This window comes from Polyodon spathula, chromosome 1 (genome assembly GCF_017654505.1).
Source record: "Polyodon spathula isolate WHYD16114869_AA chromosome 1, ASM1765450v1, whole genome shotgun sequence".
Taxonomy (NCBI): Eukaryota; Metazoa; Chordata; class Actinopteri; order Acipenseriformes; family Polyodontidae; genus Polyodon; species Polyodon spathula.
In genome coordinates, this window is record NC_054534.1 from 34,976,019 (window position 1) to 34,994,608 (window position 18,590).

Here is an 18,590-nt window from a genome sequence, read left to right on the forward strand (position 1 = left end):
CGCAGTTTCACTTTTCATGCATTCATTTACATTCCATACAAATGGGTCTTTCATCGAAGGTTGCTTGCCTTTGTCTGTGCACATATAAACTTTTCTCGAGCTGTATTGTTTAGTTTCTTTTTGGCCATTTGAACATTAATATAATTATGTAAAACCCTAGCAACCAGGCACCCCAGTATTCTTATTGCAAGCTTAGTTTATGTTTTTTTTATTTTATTATTTTTTTTTTTTTTATCGCTAACATACATTCCTGGGGTATTAAAAATTGTCCTCTGATAAACTGTGTTTTTCTCAGAGAAGACCTTGTTCTGTGCAGACTAGGGTCATGTGCAGAGTTCTGCAAGACAGCAACCAGTTTGACAACAAAATACAAACACTGACTACTCAAGCACTGACTTTATTTTAAATAGCACTTTGATATAGTATTTTTCCCTACATGTATTATGTAATTTTAAGGTCATTAATAAGGGGTTATTAGCTAGATATGCATGTAGATTTTATTTGTTGATTCCTCACCAACACAAACAGTTTATTGTTTTGATGGACTGTTTTCTTTTTAAATTGTTTGCAGTTAAAAACCATATGCACACTTTTCTACACTTGTTTTTGTTTATTAGCTTCTTTTAGTAGGCTTTGATATTTTACTGCATATTGGCAGCTAGAAAAAAACACAAAACAAAAAAAACCCCCAAAAAACAAGCCTATATTGTTATTATTTTGCTTAAGGTTACAATACAGTGACATGCCTGTATTACACTTCAGATACCTGGCAGGTTGTTTTGTCAGCTAACTGTCTGCAAAGGTACTCTTGTGGTATTAGTAAGGTTGACTAAGTTATACTGTAAGTTAAATTTTATTTTTTCTCTACACAAAACACATAACTGAATTGGGCCAAATGACTATCGTGTTTCCCATAATGGTCTTTAGCAAGCTTTTGAGCTACTTTAAATCTGCTGCTGGATGTGAACAAAAAGTGATTGTCCAGGGTTGCGTATACTTATTTAAAAATGTCCAGTACTATAATCGTGTAACATACTGTGGCAGAGCAGTTGGTATAGAAAACTACTAAAATAGCAAGTGAAGCATTGAATCGATTTCAGAATACAAAGCCGCTATTTCTGCAATACAACGTACCTATATCCTGAAGGACTAAATAGCAAAAGTTAATCCTTGTTCTTAATTTGCCTTATACATTTGCATGAGCAGGGTAGGCATTGCTTTCATTTCAGCCACTGGTACAGTACTCTCTCTACTTTGACCTTTTTTCTTTCTACTTTTTTTTTTACTGAAAGGTTTAGTGGAAGAATTCAGATTCTGATTAATGGTATTCCACTTCAGCTAATTGCCACACACCTGTAGACTGCTACTGTGTCAGATTGTGTTACTGTAAATGCTTCAACATTACATTCCAGATTACATTTTGACAAATGGTACTTTGAAACTAAGCCTGGATGTTTTATGAACACCCATTGCACCAGACTGAAATGAAAGAAAGATACATTTTTAAAATGTGCCTGTAATGAATGCTATATTATTTTGGAACACCAGGCGTGCAGATACAGAGCAGAAAATTGAAATATAGAAAAAAAAAAAAAACATTACAAAAATGCCAAATTGCATAAAATGATGATGAAGCCTAGTAAGAAAAAAGAATAACTCTGTTAAATGCATAGCTAAAAGCACGGTGAAAACTTGCTGAACTGCACTGTGCAAGTTTACCATGGCGAATGTTTATTAGGGTGGAGCTCACACACAATAACCCGTCCTGAAACGTGTTGCATTGTTTTGTTACAGTGTGAGTTTGGGTGGGTACTGAAATATAAGTATGTATTATATCTATGCACACTGCAGTGTCAACCTTACAGAAGTAAAAAATGCTGAATGACATTGCTTATAAAAATACCAAACAGAACTGTCATTTAAAATGTGAATTAACCCACGGAGATGAAGAAATACCCAATATGTACTGACATTTGTCTGAAACATAAATAGAGCAGAGCCCCATGGTGGATTAAACCATTTGTATTTGTTGCTAAGGGACCTGAAAGTACAGTGGCCCTGAAGTGCAAAACACAACAACAAATTGGAAAACAAAATAGCAAATTGGAAAACAGCCCCTGAAGTGCAAAACACAACAACAAATGAAAACGCAAAACGACATTAACTCTAAACTGGAAAGGGAGGGGAGATACGCAAAAGTATACCACGCCATTGACTGGAGGAACAACATGTCAGTCACTGCTGCGGAACCCTGGGCGGAAGCACTTGGAAACTAACCATGGTAAGTCACTTTTCTCTTGTTTGAATTTTAATAATGTTTTGTATTCGTTTATGTCACACTTGTTTTACTAATGTAAGGACTAATAAAAACATTATTAAAATTCAAACAAAAGAAAATTGACTTACCATGGTTAGTTTCCAAGTGCTTCCTCACATAGTTCCGCAGCAATGATTGACATATTGTTCCTCCAATCAGTGACATTTCCAATTTGTCGTTGTGTTTTCTAATTTGCTATTTTGTTTTCAAATTTGTTGTTGTGTTTCGCACTTCAGGGCCACCGTATGAAAGGGCATAGGGTACTGGTAATCCACTAGTCGCAGTGCAGGGCCAAGTGTCAAAATCTTCAACAAGCTTTTCTCTGGATTATTAGCGGTAAAACCCAGCTGTTAATGCACTGTAGCATTTTAAAGTTAAAGGGATTTTAAATGTATTGAAATAACAATATGTTTTTTTTATGTTGTACCTCTCCTTATTGAATACACTGCCTCTGAATTTAAGAATGGTCCCCAACCTGAAAAGATCTAAATGATTTTTTACACTTGTTTGTTTTAAATGGATATTGCTGTTGCATAGTACTACGCAGCTCTGAGCATATAAAATCAGTGTTAAAATTTGTACCAGGATAGAAAAGACCCAAGTAATGAATTTGATGTTGGTCATAAACCTTAAGGCACAACGACTTAAACAAACAGAATACCTGGTGATTCTTCTCTTTCTCATTTCAGGTTCACAGGTGAAGAACTTTATCTCGCTGCAGTTTTTGCAGGAGCCTGCTGATATTGTGACAGTGAGAGGAGGCAACGTGCAGCTGGCCTGCTCTGCAGAGTCGGACCAAGGCACTCCTGTCATCTCCTGGAAGAAGGATGGGGTGTTCCTAAACTCCGCGGTGGAGGAGAGGAGACAGCAGCTACCTAACGGGTCTCTCATAATACAAAACGTGGTGCATTCCCGGCACCACCGGCCAGATGAAGGGCTGTACCTGTGTCAGGCCTCACTGGAGGGTGTGGGCGCCATTGTGAGCAGGACGGCTAAAGTAACTGTATCTGGTGAGTTCTGTACAAACTGCTACACTTACTAAAGTTTACTAGTTGCCTTTAACTTGAATACCATACCAAATCTTTTGCTGTCATTTATTTGAATATCTGCAGTAGTTCATGTATAGTACAGTACTTGTCTTTTTCCTGAAGGACAATGTATTTCCAAGTGTGTGAAGTCTATTTATAAAACTATAGAAGTGGTTGAAATAGTTTTTCAGGTATTTCTGTAGCCGATTGGTTGAAACACATTTACAAGATGCAGTAGATGTTAGTGCACCAAAAAAGGTGTCAGCATAAAGGTATGGATTGCAATCTAGCATGTGGTAGTAACTTGCTGTACTATAATTTAAGCATAGCAAGAACTGAGTTTTGCTGACTGCTGACATTAAATTGACTTTGAGTTTTTACAAGAGAGCCTACAGTTCGTGCATGTAAATGTGCATGATTGTATAGCGTTGACTTTGATTCACTTTAAAAGTAAAATCCACTGAAATTGTATGCTGAGGAAAGATTGTCTTGTGGTCTAATAAGAAACAGACAATGGTAATTGCTGTTTACTAAAAAACACATAGAGCCTAATTGTAAGGAACTGAAACATGTGCAAATGTTCCACAGTTCCTCGAAGGAGCTCAGCAGCCTCATCTGCTTTTCTATCCACTTGCTTCTCTTTCAGTCTCCTCATTGTGGTACTTTACATCAAAACAGAAGACATTACCCTTTCATGTTGCTAGCCATAAAGTAAAGCAATTTCCCAGTGGTGTCTGTTACTGAGGGGGGAAGAAAAGGGTTATTTTGGTTTTCTTCAGAAAAAAAGAGATTTCCACACTGCTCAGTGAATGCCTCAAGATTTTAATATTCAGCTCCACCATCAAGTTGGGAATCTGCAGCCCAGACTCAATCTAATCTTAGATTGTATCAATTGAAGGCACTGCAACTTTCTCAGCTTTATCCTAACGCTCATCGATGTGTTTCTTGAAGTACTAAAACATTTCAAGCACAAAAAAAAAATAATAAAAAAATAGAAATGTACATGTACAGTACAATCTTGGGGGTTCAGCTGCCTACATACGTAATTCCGGTTATGAAACCATTCAAAATGTATTAATTTTACCATATTTGCTTGAAATAACGACCAGGCCCTTGTTTTCTCAATCTTCTCTTTACCTGGGTGGTTCTTTGGATAAGAGCGTCTATTTGAGAGTGGCTGCTAATTAGCCACAGTGAAATCATTGATGCGGTGCCACTTGGTTTATATACAGTATGTGCATTTGAATCAAGCATACCAAACTCAAAAAGTAGAACTCGCCTGCTAAACAAGTGCGAGCAGTATTTTTTTTTTATTTTACAGTCACTTGCGACAGGCCCTCTATTATACTGTGCATGGTACTTGCCCTTTCTCTTTGTGTATAATGCTATTAGATTAGCATTTAGCCGAAAAATCACCATTAAGCTCAGACCACTTTTATACAGGTATCGTCTGTACGATTGAACCTCCTTATTTGTTTATGAAAACATAATGGGACGATCAGTTGAGAATCACAGCATTTATTCCTCAATCTGTGAGGCTAAATGGCTGTAAAATCGACATAATTTTTGCCATGCACTTAACTCAAAATCTTCTTTAGTGTAAATAAATGCTATTGTGTTAAATGCAGTGATTTGACCATTCCTACCACGGAAGGGACATGGTTACTGGACAATTGAAGCCCTCAGGGAGAGTGGCACTTTGTGTAGGTGAATGTAAACAAGCTTACACTTTTTTAAAGGTGGAAATAAATAATTTAATTCATCATTTTATTTAGCAAAAACACGTAAACACATTTCACGATTAACCTGTTTATTTATGTGTAATTAGGAAACTGCTCTGTTGTACACATTCATTACAATATTAGCAAACCTCTTCGTCATTCCAAGTTTATTGCAGATGTTGGTTAATGGCAGTTATATTGAAGTGAAGATAAAATGGGTAAAAACCCAACAGCCTTTTTAAAGGCTATTACAGCATTACAAGAGAGTAATTTCCCTGACAGTAGCGTTGTTGTATTAACAAATTGTTATTGATATTTCTGTCTTATATACTGCATACGTCAAGTAAGATTACACTTAAATAAGTAAAGCACACAGCACAAACAATCAGCTTTAAATTTAGATTTTTTTTCTCTCTTTCTCTTTTTGTATGACTCAACAGAGCAGTGCACTTTTATTGTATGTAGTTACATGTTACATAGCTGCAGTGTGGGATTCTAGCTAAACTCACTGTTACAAGCACTGTATGCCATGTATTTATGTAGTATAACATAACCATGTCCCTTTGAAATGAGTATTTATTGCATTATAACATTTGTCATAATGCAGCCCTGTAACATTTCATCAATGGTTAGATAAGAGAGGTGACTCACTCCTTGTTCTCCTTCAGTAAAGTCGATTAGCTAAATAGATTTCTGCCCCCCAAAAGCTTTTTTTATGTATTTTAAATTTTTTATTACACGGCGAGGTTAAAATGAAACACTGTTTTAATGGTAAAATTAAGGACACAGCCTGAAGCTAATCTGTGAGCTGCAAACAAAGTTAAAGTGGGGGAATAACAGTGAAAATTTAATAGAAAGCTAACATTTTACTCACATTTGTACAGATGCTATCATTAAGAAATCAAGAAATATATAAAGCGAAGATACTTCACTCTTTCTTCTTTTTTTAAACCCTCTAGCACCTGTTGTTTTTCAGCCATGACACGGGAAAGGTGAAATATGGAATATTTTTACTTGCCGTCAAAGACAAGGTTGCTTGTTGGCTAGATGGTATTTGTCGCAATGGAAAAATACTTTTAAAAAGTAATTTTATTACAAATAAACACTAAACAAAATACTGTATATCCGTTAATAATACTTAATAGGTTTCATTGCGTGTAAAAAAAAAAAAAAAGTTTTTGACATGCAAGTAACATCATGTTAAGATAGTGAAAAAATTAATGGGGGGGGGGGGGGGGGTGTTGGATAGTGAGGGCAACATGAATAAGAGCAGAAAATCGAGTACTACATTATATCAAGCAGAAACAGTATTTGCACTCTACAGCACTCCCAGCTGTCTCTTGTCCTTCAGACTATAAGGATAATATGCCAGAAGGTACCAAATGAAATAGAATAGTACTTTAATTTTTTTTACAATTATGTTAAAACCCACAGTATAAGAAATAACTACATTTCATACTAGTAACTGTATCGATGTAAGGAATTACAATTCGGAAAAGGGATGACAGATATTATAATACTGAAAAAGAAGTATCCTACAATTGCAAAAGCATATGCAATGCACAATAAATGCTTTCTTACAATAAACAGTTTTCTATGTCAAACCTCTGTTTTCAAGCAAAAAGAACAGCAAAATGTTTTGTGTTGATTCCTTTTTTTTTTTTTAAGAAATAAAGGAAAACCCTCTGAGCCTTGATAGAAAGCTTTGCCTTTGTTCAGTAGAATATCGCACAAAGGCATCTTGGAAGGAATAAATTGCTTTAGCACCATAGAATACATAAAAAAAAAAAAAAAACTAATTCCCAAAAATCCAGTAGCATGTGTAAACTGTGATGAAAAACAGATGTTTCTGAATTGAAAAATACGTGGGGTGATGATAAAAGTGTCTTGGTGCACTGCACTGCCGTTCATTTGTTTAGCACTTCTTCTGAAGCACGTTTTTATTTTGTTGCTTAATACTCTTCAGTTAAATAACAATGCAGAGTAATGTTCTCAGGCACATATTGTGTTCGTTTGATTAGCTGTTGTTGTTTTTTGACCATTTAAACCAGATTTTTGTTATTTTTTTTATTATTTTTTTGTTTCCCCTCTCAGCACATCATTGGCTTAGTGCTAACTTTTGCCAACTGGATTTCATAAAGGGGTCATGCACCATAGACGAACACGCATACTGGTCTGACTTGATTTTCAAATGTGTTAACACCCCAGGCCAATAGTTTACTTCTGATGACTAAACATACTAAGATTTGTAGTACTGGCTGCTGATTATGTAATGCTTTTGGGAAATACAAAATTTATGTGCTTTCTTTTACAAAGGTTTAAAAGCAGAGCAACCTGTAATAAAGCATAGTGAAAACATGGTAAAGCATACTGTAGATACAATAAACATTGTAAAGCTCAGAGTAGTTTGGTAAAGCATGCATACTGTAGCTAAACAAGGAATCATAACTAGACATGGACAACTATGGTAATGCAGAGTATAACTATGGGTAAAGCATGGGAAACTTCTTTAAGGATAAACAGAATTCACAAGCTATTGAACTATAGTAAACCGAAGACAGTCTTCATTCCTGTTGGTCAATTGAAATTCCAGGTAGAGTTGTCCAGAATAATATGGACCCGCCTGGACATGGGATTCGACTTAAACCATCAAAATGAGAAATACCAGACTTTATTGTATGCCTCAACAGATGGGCTTCAAACATTTCTCACAACCTTACATTAAAGTCAAAGCAAGTTACATACAATATAACTCTGAACTAAAATTAAACTAAAACTGCTGCGTTGTACAGCATATGCTGGAAGATCTTAATGTTCCTAATGATTATTCTATTACCTGTCTTGCCTAAGCCTCTGAAGACACAGAAAGCTGCTGAACAAAAAATTGACAGCGAATGCCAGGCTTCGGTCACTGTTGGTGACAGGCTGCTAGAAGGCTGGTGTCGGCTGCCTCACAAAATCTGACTTTTATTAATATCTTTCAGAACAGGTTGTCAGTGGAAATCCGAGCTGTGCTTCCAGAGTAGTTTTGACAAGAAACGTAAAATGAATCCTGGGGAAGGTTATGCAGGTTTTAAAAAGTCCAAGCCACAGCCTATTTTCTTCATTTTAGATAAAGGCTTGTACTACTGTAACCCAATACAGTATTATATTAATCTGTATACAGTAATATATAATGACAGAACACTACTTTAAGCTCTTTTTTGACATACATTGTAATTCCTAATGAAGGAAACATAGTCCTTTCCTATAATCCTCAAAATAAATATCATATAGCGATAATCTATCAGGCCATTTTACTATGACTAGGGATTTTACTTTACAAGGCTTCCAATGTTGCACAGTTTATTAGATTAAGAGCTACATGCTCTGTTACTGGTTTGTTTCTATGACTTTTTGCAGTCATCACACAGCAATGTAATAATTAAGTTATTAAATTAAGATGCATATATGTTTTATCCAGTTGCATTATCATGAGTGTATCTTCCTTAAGGTGCTACCTAAACTATGTGGCTAATTTGTAGTGATTGCACGGTACTGCAACTAACTTGATTTTAGATAGCTGTGAAACCGCTAGTTTAAATCTGGTAGGACTTACATTCAAAGTACCATACCAGAGTGCTTAACTTGCCACTAGCAAATCCACTGCCACAGTGCAGTACAGCCTTATTACATAGATAATAGCTTAGCAGTTCTACCTAGTGTCAAAGTTCACAAAATATTTTTAGTACATTATCCACAAAATTAAAGAAAAATATTTGAGTAAGACCCCTGTTCATTGTGTATTCATACTGTATCAATTAAAGAAATGCCTGGGAGCCTGTGTCAGAAGTATAAAGCAGCAGACAAGTATATCACACAGTTGTTAGAGCAGGGGGCAATTATTGGATATGAATTTCTTGAAAATTACCACTTAAAACTTTCTAGTATGTAAAGTAAACAACAGCACCACTTTTTGGGACAACGGACAAACGTGCTACCCAACTATTGTGTATCAGTTGCCAGCATCTTGCTTAAAACCCAAATAAAAAATACACTATCCAATGTTTTACAATGTACTAATAATAACTGGACTTACCTGAAAATGTTATTACAAACCTTACAAAAAGTATTTTTTTATTATTAATATTTAAAAACAATATTGTGATCATTCTCTAAATGTCATTTTACAACCAAAAGGTTCCTTAAGAAGCAACTGCAATTTCAGCTGTCCCCCCGTATTCTTTAAACACATTTCTTTTAATAAGATGTAAAGGGATTTGGTGTTCCAGTGGTTAAAGAAAAGGGCTTGATACCAGGAGGTTCCTGGTTCAGATCCCAGCTCAACCACTGAGTCACTGTGTGACCCTAATTACTTAACCCCCTTGTGCTCTGTCCTTTGGAGGAGATGTAAAACCAAGGTACTATTATAAGTTACTCTGCAGCAGTTGATGGATAGTTGACCCCTTGTCTCTGTAAGTCACAGTGGATAAAAGCATCTGCTGACTAATTCATAATTACAATTAATACTAATTATTTGTGTTAAATGATTCAATAAATGTGTTTAATCAAAAACAAACTCCCAGTACTGTACACTTTTATTATATCCTGAAAACTATTTACTTCAAATTGGCATTAGAGCAATTTAACAACGTATGATATAGTACTTAATTAAATGGGGTCAAGTGAGTTGCAGTTTCAATCATGTATCTAGACCAGTGTTCTTCATTGCAAGGCCCACGGGCCACTGGTGGCCCCTGGTGGACTTTAGTGTGGCCCCCGACAATACACAAATGTGAAAAAGGCGGTGTGGCAGCCATCACATTGATGTCTTATCGGCAAAAGTGGTCCCCCTCTGAAAATTAGTGGCGAACACTGATCTAGACATTCCCAAGCAATGGCTGTGGGTTACTTATTACAGATTGAGACACCATGTTTGAATTTACAGAGAACAACTAAAAGCCAGGAAGAGCAGTTGTTCTTTTTTAACTCTCTCCCCTGTCACGCTGCACCTAACCTTAGGGTTACAGCTTGGAAAAAAAAAATAAACGAGCAAAGACCCTCATTGATAATAATGTTTAATGTCAAACTGAAGTAATATCTTGGCCAGCATCAATATGCTTTTAAGCAATAATTATTTTTATTCCGTGCAGCTGCTTAATTTGCACTGTACTGTACACGCCTTTTGGCTGCACTGCTGGTGAACTGCTGTTCAAAAAAAAAATCAAGACTAAAGACTCAAGACTTCCATTGCCAAATCTGCCATATGTTCTTATACACTCAGTACAATAGTGTCCATTGACAAGGAGAATTGAACTGCAGCACCATACAGTGCACCTACTTAATCAGCATGCAACTGAAGCCTAAATCTTAATTGCTAACACACACAGAAACAAGAAAGATAATTATCTCAATCTGAAAAGAGAAAACATTAAAGATAATGTTTATTGCAGTGTTTGCTGTGCTTTTACTTTTTCTGGGTCAGGAACATTCAAAGTGCAAGGCCATTTTAAACTTTTATTTCAAACAAAACAATATTGATGATTTTTAGTTGTTAGTACACCCACCCCTCGTTATATTGCCCCTTGCTATACTGCGGATTCAGATGTATCACGGTCCTAGAGATTTTTACTGTCTAACTGCGTATAGCTGCAGTAGACATAGGCACTTAGAATTACTGTTTGTTTTATTTCGTACTGCATATCACAAACAACAATTTACAAAGCAATTAAATCATTAGTATCCTACTGTTATCATAGACACATGTATTGCACAATAACACAAAGCAAATTAACAATCTACTTGCTGAAGCGGTTTTTATTTTAGGATGAGGCATTCACGTGTGGCAGCAATGCACTAGCAATAGTCGCATGGCAATGATGTCAGCAACCTAGCAACAAACCTTCTGTGTTGGGAATTGATTCTTTCAATGCATTGGGTTTGTGCATTTGAGAAAGGAGAGGAAGACTTGTGAAATTAATTGGAGACTGAAGTTGATGAGAAGCAATTACCCTCCGCTGTACGAATTAAAACGGTGCGCTGCTTTTTATACGAGAAAGGAGAAAAAGCAGGTTGTGTAGAGGATTTATGCTGGACCTTGACACCCCCGATAAAACGAGGGAGTGGTTGTACAGTATTTGTTATTAGCCTATTTGTTTTTCTATGGGTCTCTCGCTATATTGCGGCCCCCGTGATATATTGAGTGGGCGGTGTATTATCGTTTAGTAGTGATGGTGAAAAAAAAAAAAAAAAAAAAACAATAATTCAATGACATTTTAGATTTAAAAAAAAAAATCCCTTTTTTAGAAATTGCAAGGTTTGTGAATTGATTAATTATATAATGCATTAATGGATTAAGCGGTTATTGATAATGGTTGGATGGATGGATATATCATTGCTGTCGTGAAATCTGCTGATAAATTCCCATGGATGATAAATTGGTTCTGTTTATTGAATACCATTGACAATACAAGGTAAACAACTCATTCAATGATTTTAGACCATTTACAAAACAAGCTATAATAATTACGAACTCTTGAGAGCTCCATGCAGTCATCCTAAAAAGAAAGCAAATGAAAATAGCTTTGAAGGCAGGGGTCATCTTGGCAGCAAGTCCTTAGGGTAGAACAAAAGTGTTTAATAAAACAAAATTAATGTTCTTCAGACACAAATGCCTTGTATGTTCAGGGTAAGAGCGAACTAGGACAAGCCTTTTATTTACACCTAGCACAAGCTTTTAAGCCTGGCAAAGTCTTTTATATCAGATATTGCTGCAAGTGGGAAAGGATTACTGCCCTATCCCCCTTGCTGCAAATTAAAATGTCATTTTTTGTTCCATTTTAATAGAGCTTGGTTTAAAAGTGTAAGAGACATGCTAGGATTTATCAAATGCAGCTGTTCTGCAGATTTGTTCCCTTGACAGCTGTGATGCTCCTGAAGGACGGCCCCTGCAGGCTAATGGAAATAGTTCTGCAGCTCTGTGATGGAGATTGCGTGAAAGCACAGAGGAAACAAGGAGACAAGTGAGCGACTGGAAAATGATGAAATAGTAATACAAAGTAAAACAGTCTGGCCTGTGCTTACCTGAGGAATGATAACTCTTCAAAGACTAAAGAAATGGTAGTGGCTCAGCAGTCTGTGGGTGGTTGCAGATCCCAGGCTTGCAAAGTGGTTAACTTAATTTATTGAAATCTAAACAATCAACAATATTTGCAATGCATGTTTACTTTCAAACACACACTCCGTTCAGAGAGAATACATTGAAATGTTATAATATCATGGATCAGACCTGTGGTTATCCCCTGTAGATGATTTCAGGTGTTATATGCTTAGGTTTGGAGTCAGCAATCCATTTCTTTGGCAATTCCTGTTGCTAAATTAAAGATTTATTTAAAGCTTATACTGAGGAATCCTTTAGAGACATTATTGAATTATGCAATCTTTTTTTAATTCCAATGTGTTCCCACCAAGCTTCTGGCTACATGTTGATTTACAAACTATTTAGTAACCCAATATGACACAATGAAGACAAAGAAAAAATCAACTCAGATATTAAATGGAAAACATTTAATACAAAACCTTACAGGCATTTAAAAATAAAAATGTGCTCCCTTAGTGTAACAGATCACCAAGGCTTTAAATAAACACATTTATCAATGAAGTTCTTGTGAACACAAGCAGCCTTATCACTGCCCCTTCCCATTGTGAAAGGTAATGATTTCCATTGTGTTGAAAATCATTAGGTTTATCACTTCACTATACATGTATCAAAAAGTAGAAGCTACCTTTAACAACACCCTCCAAACAACAGTAAAAAAAAACCTAAACAATAAAACAAACCTGCTCATTCCTACAGGAACTGTCACTTTCAGTCATGCTGTAACAAACCCACATGACACGAACCTCTACATTTTCCTGCATGTTGTTGTGGCTCAGGGTGCATTGTTTTGATTATATCTGACAAGGCCTTCAAAGGTAAGAAAACACATTTGCAATATCGGTTATAATTTCTTACCAAAAATGAAATCGATACAGTACAAACAAAGTCTCAGCTTTGTAATGCTGACAATATGTGGCCTTTGTGATGCTGTACCATGTCATTGTATATATTTGAGTTTTTTTTCTTTTTCTGATTTAATAAATGTGCTCTTGTTGGATGTTTGGTGCATTATCCTGCCTTACAAAGGAATCCCAAGCTCTTTGAAGTATCTTTGACATGAACTGCGAATCATACTGTGGGACTTTCTGAATATTTTATCCATCAGAGGAACATGGTAGACGGTGTCTTCGCTCAGAACCTTTTATCTGACAATCAGGTGATGACAAATCTGGAGTAATATAATATAATGTAAAAGTATACAATCCTGCAATATTGTGGTTTGAGAGTGTGATGTTTTTTCTCAAATGCAATAATAGCAGCTCACAGCCTCCAGCAGCCTTTTATAAGCAAAGCACCCATAAAAAACATCATTGATTTAATAGAAACATGGTGTGTGGTAAACGTGGTGAAGTAGTGTATAATATGACAATTAAATCTTTCAGTGTGTGAAGTAGGTTATTGTTTGATATTTATAGTAATTTTAATAGGATATCTTAGATCTTGGATGTTAAAATTAGAGATATACACCATCTGCAAAATGTTGTACCCATATTTTTCGGTCACTGTTATTTTTCCAGCTTGACTGAAATCACTCAGGGCCTGTCTGTTATTACTGTTTGAAATAATTGTAATTGATAGTGTTGGATATGTCATTGTCCTAGAATATTGTGTTAATTAAGATTAAAAAATATATATTATTTTTCAACAACGCATGTCATTAGCGCTAATGCTATGCAATTATCAAAGCATTTCAGACAGACAGTGCATAATTGACGGGCTGTAATCCTGACAGATCCCTAAAGATGTTCATCTCCTGGCCACTGTCATTGATTTACATCTCCTCGTGAAATGGAACAAATGGAATTATGCACTGATGTGAGCAAAAGTGTTTTTATTTAGTAATACTGAAATTATTTGCCAGGCATTGGTATTCAGAAAACATATTCTACTTAAATTACTTGAAATAACTGTCAGTCAGTAATGGTTTGCTTTTATGAGTACCCTTGTTTGTTGAAATATCTTGATCCTTGCCTCTTAGTTAAACTCTTACCTGTCTTTCATTGTGAGTGAATACCAAACTGTTCGTTTACTGAACCAAACTTCACTCACTTCCATCCTACAGTAAAACCACAAAATGCCAGACTCACACAATCAGCCAGTGCAGTATCTAGAAATCTTTGGACAAATTTGGTATCTGAGGTATAAGCATATTACTATGCCCAGTGGGCATCAAATGACCATTCTGCCAGCCTTATAGTGTGGGCAGAATCATAGTATTAACAACCCCCCCAGTGATATATGATCAGTTGTTCCAGTAAGGTGTGACTTTATATAGAGATCAGACAGTCTATCCTTTGTAAAGCTTTGATGGGAGTTACCAATACTTGAGCTACTTTACTGTAAGCTAAATTTAGAAAAAAAGGTAACAACATATGATGTAACATTTCATGATATTACTTATGTTGATGGTAAAAATGGTATTCTACAAATCTGTATAACATGTCAATGGTTGGGAAAAAAATATAATAGGATCTCAAAGCCATCTGCCAATACAGTACATGCTTTTTTTTTTCTTCTTTTAGAATTTTTTTAATTGATTTATTTTACAATAAAACCTCAGATTTACAAACACTTGGTATTGGAGGTTGTTTGTAAGTCTGAAATGTCTTTAACTTTGAGTGAGTTTTCAATGGTATTTTTTATAAATGTGTACACCTGCTATCTACACCCGCAATCTGAAGAATAACACAAGGGTGCAGCACAGTAATGCAATACTCCTATTGTTATGGTTCTAAAACAGTCCTATAAATGGATAAAAGGTTAAATCTAAGTAACCATTGAAATCATAAGTCGCAAAAATGCAGATTTAAGCATCCAGGAAACCCTGGGTTAACATAGTGCTTGTTTTTAAACAAACGTTTGTTCAGTCATTCAGCCACCTTTGGCCTGAAAAAAAAAACGCTTTATTTAACTAAAATGTTCCAAGTAAAATTGCCCGTACTTGCTTTGAAACCTACCTCACCTTTCTGGATACTGTACAGTAATTTTGTTTTCTTCATGACCAGCATGCTTCTTATAGGAGTGCCTATCTGGTTGCATTGCATGCATGGTTGAGTGATTGAATACTTCTGGCTAAAACTGGGGTGTTCGGTAGGCCGGTCAGTTTGTAAGTCTCAGGTTCTACTATACTATTAAATATAAATCAAGATATATGTACGGTGTTTATTTTTTCATTATTACTATTATTTTTATCAAGAGACCCAAATGTGACAGGTAATGGCTATTTGATTGGTCTTTTAAGGCTAAAACCATGATTAATTTAGAAATAATATAAATATAAATGCAGGGATGATTTACTATTTTGCTGAATCATGTACATTTTACTCTTGTGAATTAAATTCTAGGTGGCTGTATTTTAATGAAGCATTTGTCTGGCAAGTCTGTGATGCCTTTCTGCACTTGCTTCTGTCAAACAGTGATGCTTTGAAGGGTATTTCTGCTCCCCTTTGAAATAATATCATGAGGGCCCTTTGATTGTGAAATGGATTTTGTGTGATAGAAAGGTACTTTACCCAGGGCTAACAGATTGTAACACCTCTGGATGCTGAATGGGGTGTAACCTTACAGAAGTGGATGGCATTTATCTATTACTTCTTCTTTGTATATACAAGCCGAAGTAATGAGGTACAGAATATTCTAATTAACACAATTCCTCATACCAAGGCATAAAGTGTACTGTACTACAGCAGACTAAGAGGCTGATTGAAACTAGAAATTAAGCAAAGTGGTGGTTCTGGCAAGGAACTCACTTTAAACTTTGATCAAATAACATTAAAATCAAGCATATTTTAGGTGCGTCCAACACCAAATCAAATACTCAAGGCAAGGGTACCTGGAAAGGCAAGGCCTGTGCTGTAAAATATGTATAATCAGCGCTCCGGATAAGGTTTTGGGTCTGGGAGTAACTTACCCTCTAATTTTAACAGTGAGAGAGTAAATATTTTCAGGGGATAGAATGCAACGTTACCTTGAAGTCCTGAGTAATCTCAATAAATACTGTACAGTCTTTAGTGGTAATGGGGTAGGCATTAAAAAAGAGCCTTCCATTTCACTGCAATGCTACTTTGAGCTACTGTACAAAAACTTAGTATTAAAATAGAATCAGAGACAACAGCTGTTCTTATTCACTTTATTGACCACAGCCAATGCAACTCTGAAGATAAGCACAGAAACAGAACCTATTTAATGAAGATAAACACAGACACTGAAGTTATATTTTAACATTACATTCTTAAACTCAGTGAACATGTTAAAAATTCCACATAAAGCCATGGAGATCAATCATATAAGGAAATGCATTATTAAGTTATAAAACAGTTTGTTTAATATTATAGGCACCTTTTTTTAGCGGTTGCCTCTGATGATGGTTCCATTTTGATTTGTAGCTGGACTGGGGTGTTTATATTTCAACCTGTATAGCTTTGAATGTGTCTTATTGTTACTATGATTGGCTGCAAAGACAATAGGATAATGTTTGTTGGATTAGTTTTGCTTGTGTACAGTTTCCTACTAACTGAATACATTGTATTCTGGGAGATGTATGTTAATGAAAGTTTTAGGGCAGGCAGACAAGCTGTGCAGCAAAATTGCTATGCATATTTTTCTGCATTAAAATTCAATTTAGTGCATATTTTGGATTTTGTAATGCGTATAAATGGCAGGTACGCAGCTTATCTGGACTGCTGTGTGTAATGTAGTAGTGTTGTCTAGTCCAGTGGTACCCAACTCTGGCCCTCGAGATCCAATCCAGTCCAGGTTTTTACTCCAAGCAGGTTCTAATGTAGTTAAATGAAGCTGCTAAGAGGCAATTAATTAATCTAGGACCTGGTTGGACTAAAGACCAGGACTGTAATAAATCTGAAAGGTCAGAGTTGAGTACCACTGGTCTAGTTTATGTTTTAATAAATAATCTAGCACATGAGTTTTCTAACTGAACTATAGGTTATAGCACAGTCCACTAAGTACATATAAGCAGATGCACGCCAGTACTGCACTGGGTATTTCTAATCCCAAGCACCTTCTCCTTCAGGGTTTTACAAGTCACACATATATCTGTGTTCACATGTAAAACCTATTACTTTACTTACCTTTATAATGGCCCATGGTCCATGTTTTTGCATTCATGTACTGGAAGATTTTATTCAAAAAATCAATCTGTGAAGCACATTTTTAATGTTGTAAAAGAGTAGTAGTGAGAAGTAGTTAAACCCAATTACAGGTTTCCTGACCACACCTCTTGTATTACCATGCAGTTCATGGGCCACTAAACCAATTAGGCTATTTGTGGACCTTTGAAATATTGGTCGCTCTTGGCACTATTAAGCAACACATTGTGTGACAGTTAGAAATCCTTTATCCTCACAATTATTGTGCAGATGATAGGTGCACAATAGCGTATTCACTTGTGGTTGTGAGTGTTTAATGTGGTTATTAACAAGACCTATGCTACAAAAGCTGCCCTGTGCTTGTTCCTGATGTAAGCATGTTTCCACTGCGAGAGTAAACAGAGAACACCCTACTGTACTTTAAGTCTTTTGTTGCTGAACTGACCCTGATAATAGTAGGAAGGGCTATTATCTGGAAAACATCACTTGACTTTGGCCTGCAGTGCAAAACTGAGTAACCAGATCCAGGCAGCATATTACAGTGGTCTGGTTCACTGGTGATCTAGTACAGTAACAACGACATTGAAGGATTGGGACTGTTTAGAGTCTAACTGTATTTGTAGCATCCTGAAGCATTATCTGTGGTTGTGGTTTTCACAAATATTGTTTAAAATTGTAGTAAACTCTGTACTGAGTGAAAGTATATTTTTTTGAAACACCTCTAATGCACAAAAAAAGCTGAATGTGCAATACAAAAGGAAACGAGAGCCTTCCATAAGTTACTTGTTTTGCCACTACTCTGTACAACCAAATACAAGTTGCAAAATCACATTCAGTTGGCTTGGCTTTCTAAACCCCCCCCCCCCCCCCCCCGACCCCCCCCCCCCCCCATATCAAAGTTCAAGTACTCAATATTTAAAAGTTGATAGCTAAGTAGTCACAAAAACATATTTCATAGGCATCAATTGAATTTTTAAATTAATGTTATCAAGCACAAAAGTTAGTATGACAATGTTTTTACAAAAGAAAAAACCCATTCCAGCACTTGAAAAAGGAGCCCACGGTACAAATGCATTCAAACTCCTGTAGCTGCCTTTTTAGTTATTTATATTTTGCAAGTGTGTGAAATTAACCCTGGTCCTGTACATACACTCTCTCTCTCTCTCTCTCTCTCTCTCTCTCTCTCTCTCTCTCTCTCTCTCTCTCTCTGTTGTGTATCTTGTCCATCAACGGTCTGTTACATTTCTGTTTCAAGGTGAGTTATGTACTCTTTAATTAAAA

At 35.9% G+C, this 18,590-nt stretch overlaps 1 protein-coding gene across 1 annotated transcript in view; it reads left to right on the forward strand.

Annotated features, from left to right (window-relative positions):
* Positions 1-18,590, forward strand: part of LOC121317892 (netrin receptor DCC-like) — a 267,527-nt gene that overhangs the window by 92,511 nt on the left and 156,426 nt on the right. The window contains exon 2 of the mRNA XM_041253988.1: positions 3,007-3,327. Within this exon, the coding sequence (XP_041109922.1) occupies positions 3,007-3,327 (321 nt within the window). The remainder of the gene's footprint in view (positions 1-3,006; positions 3,328-18,590) is intronic.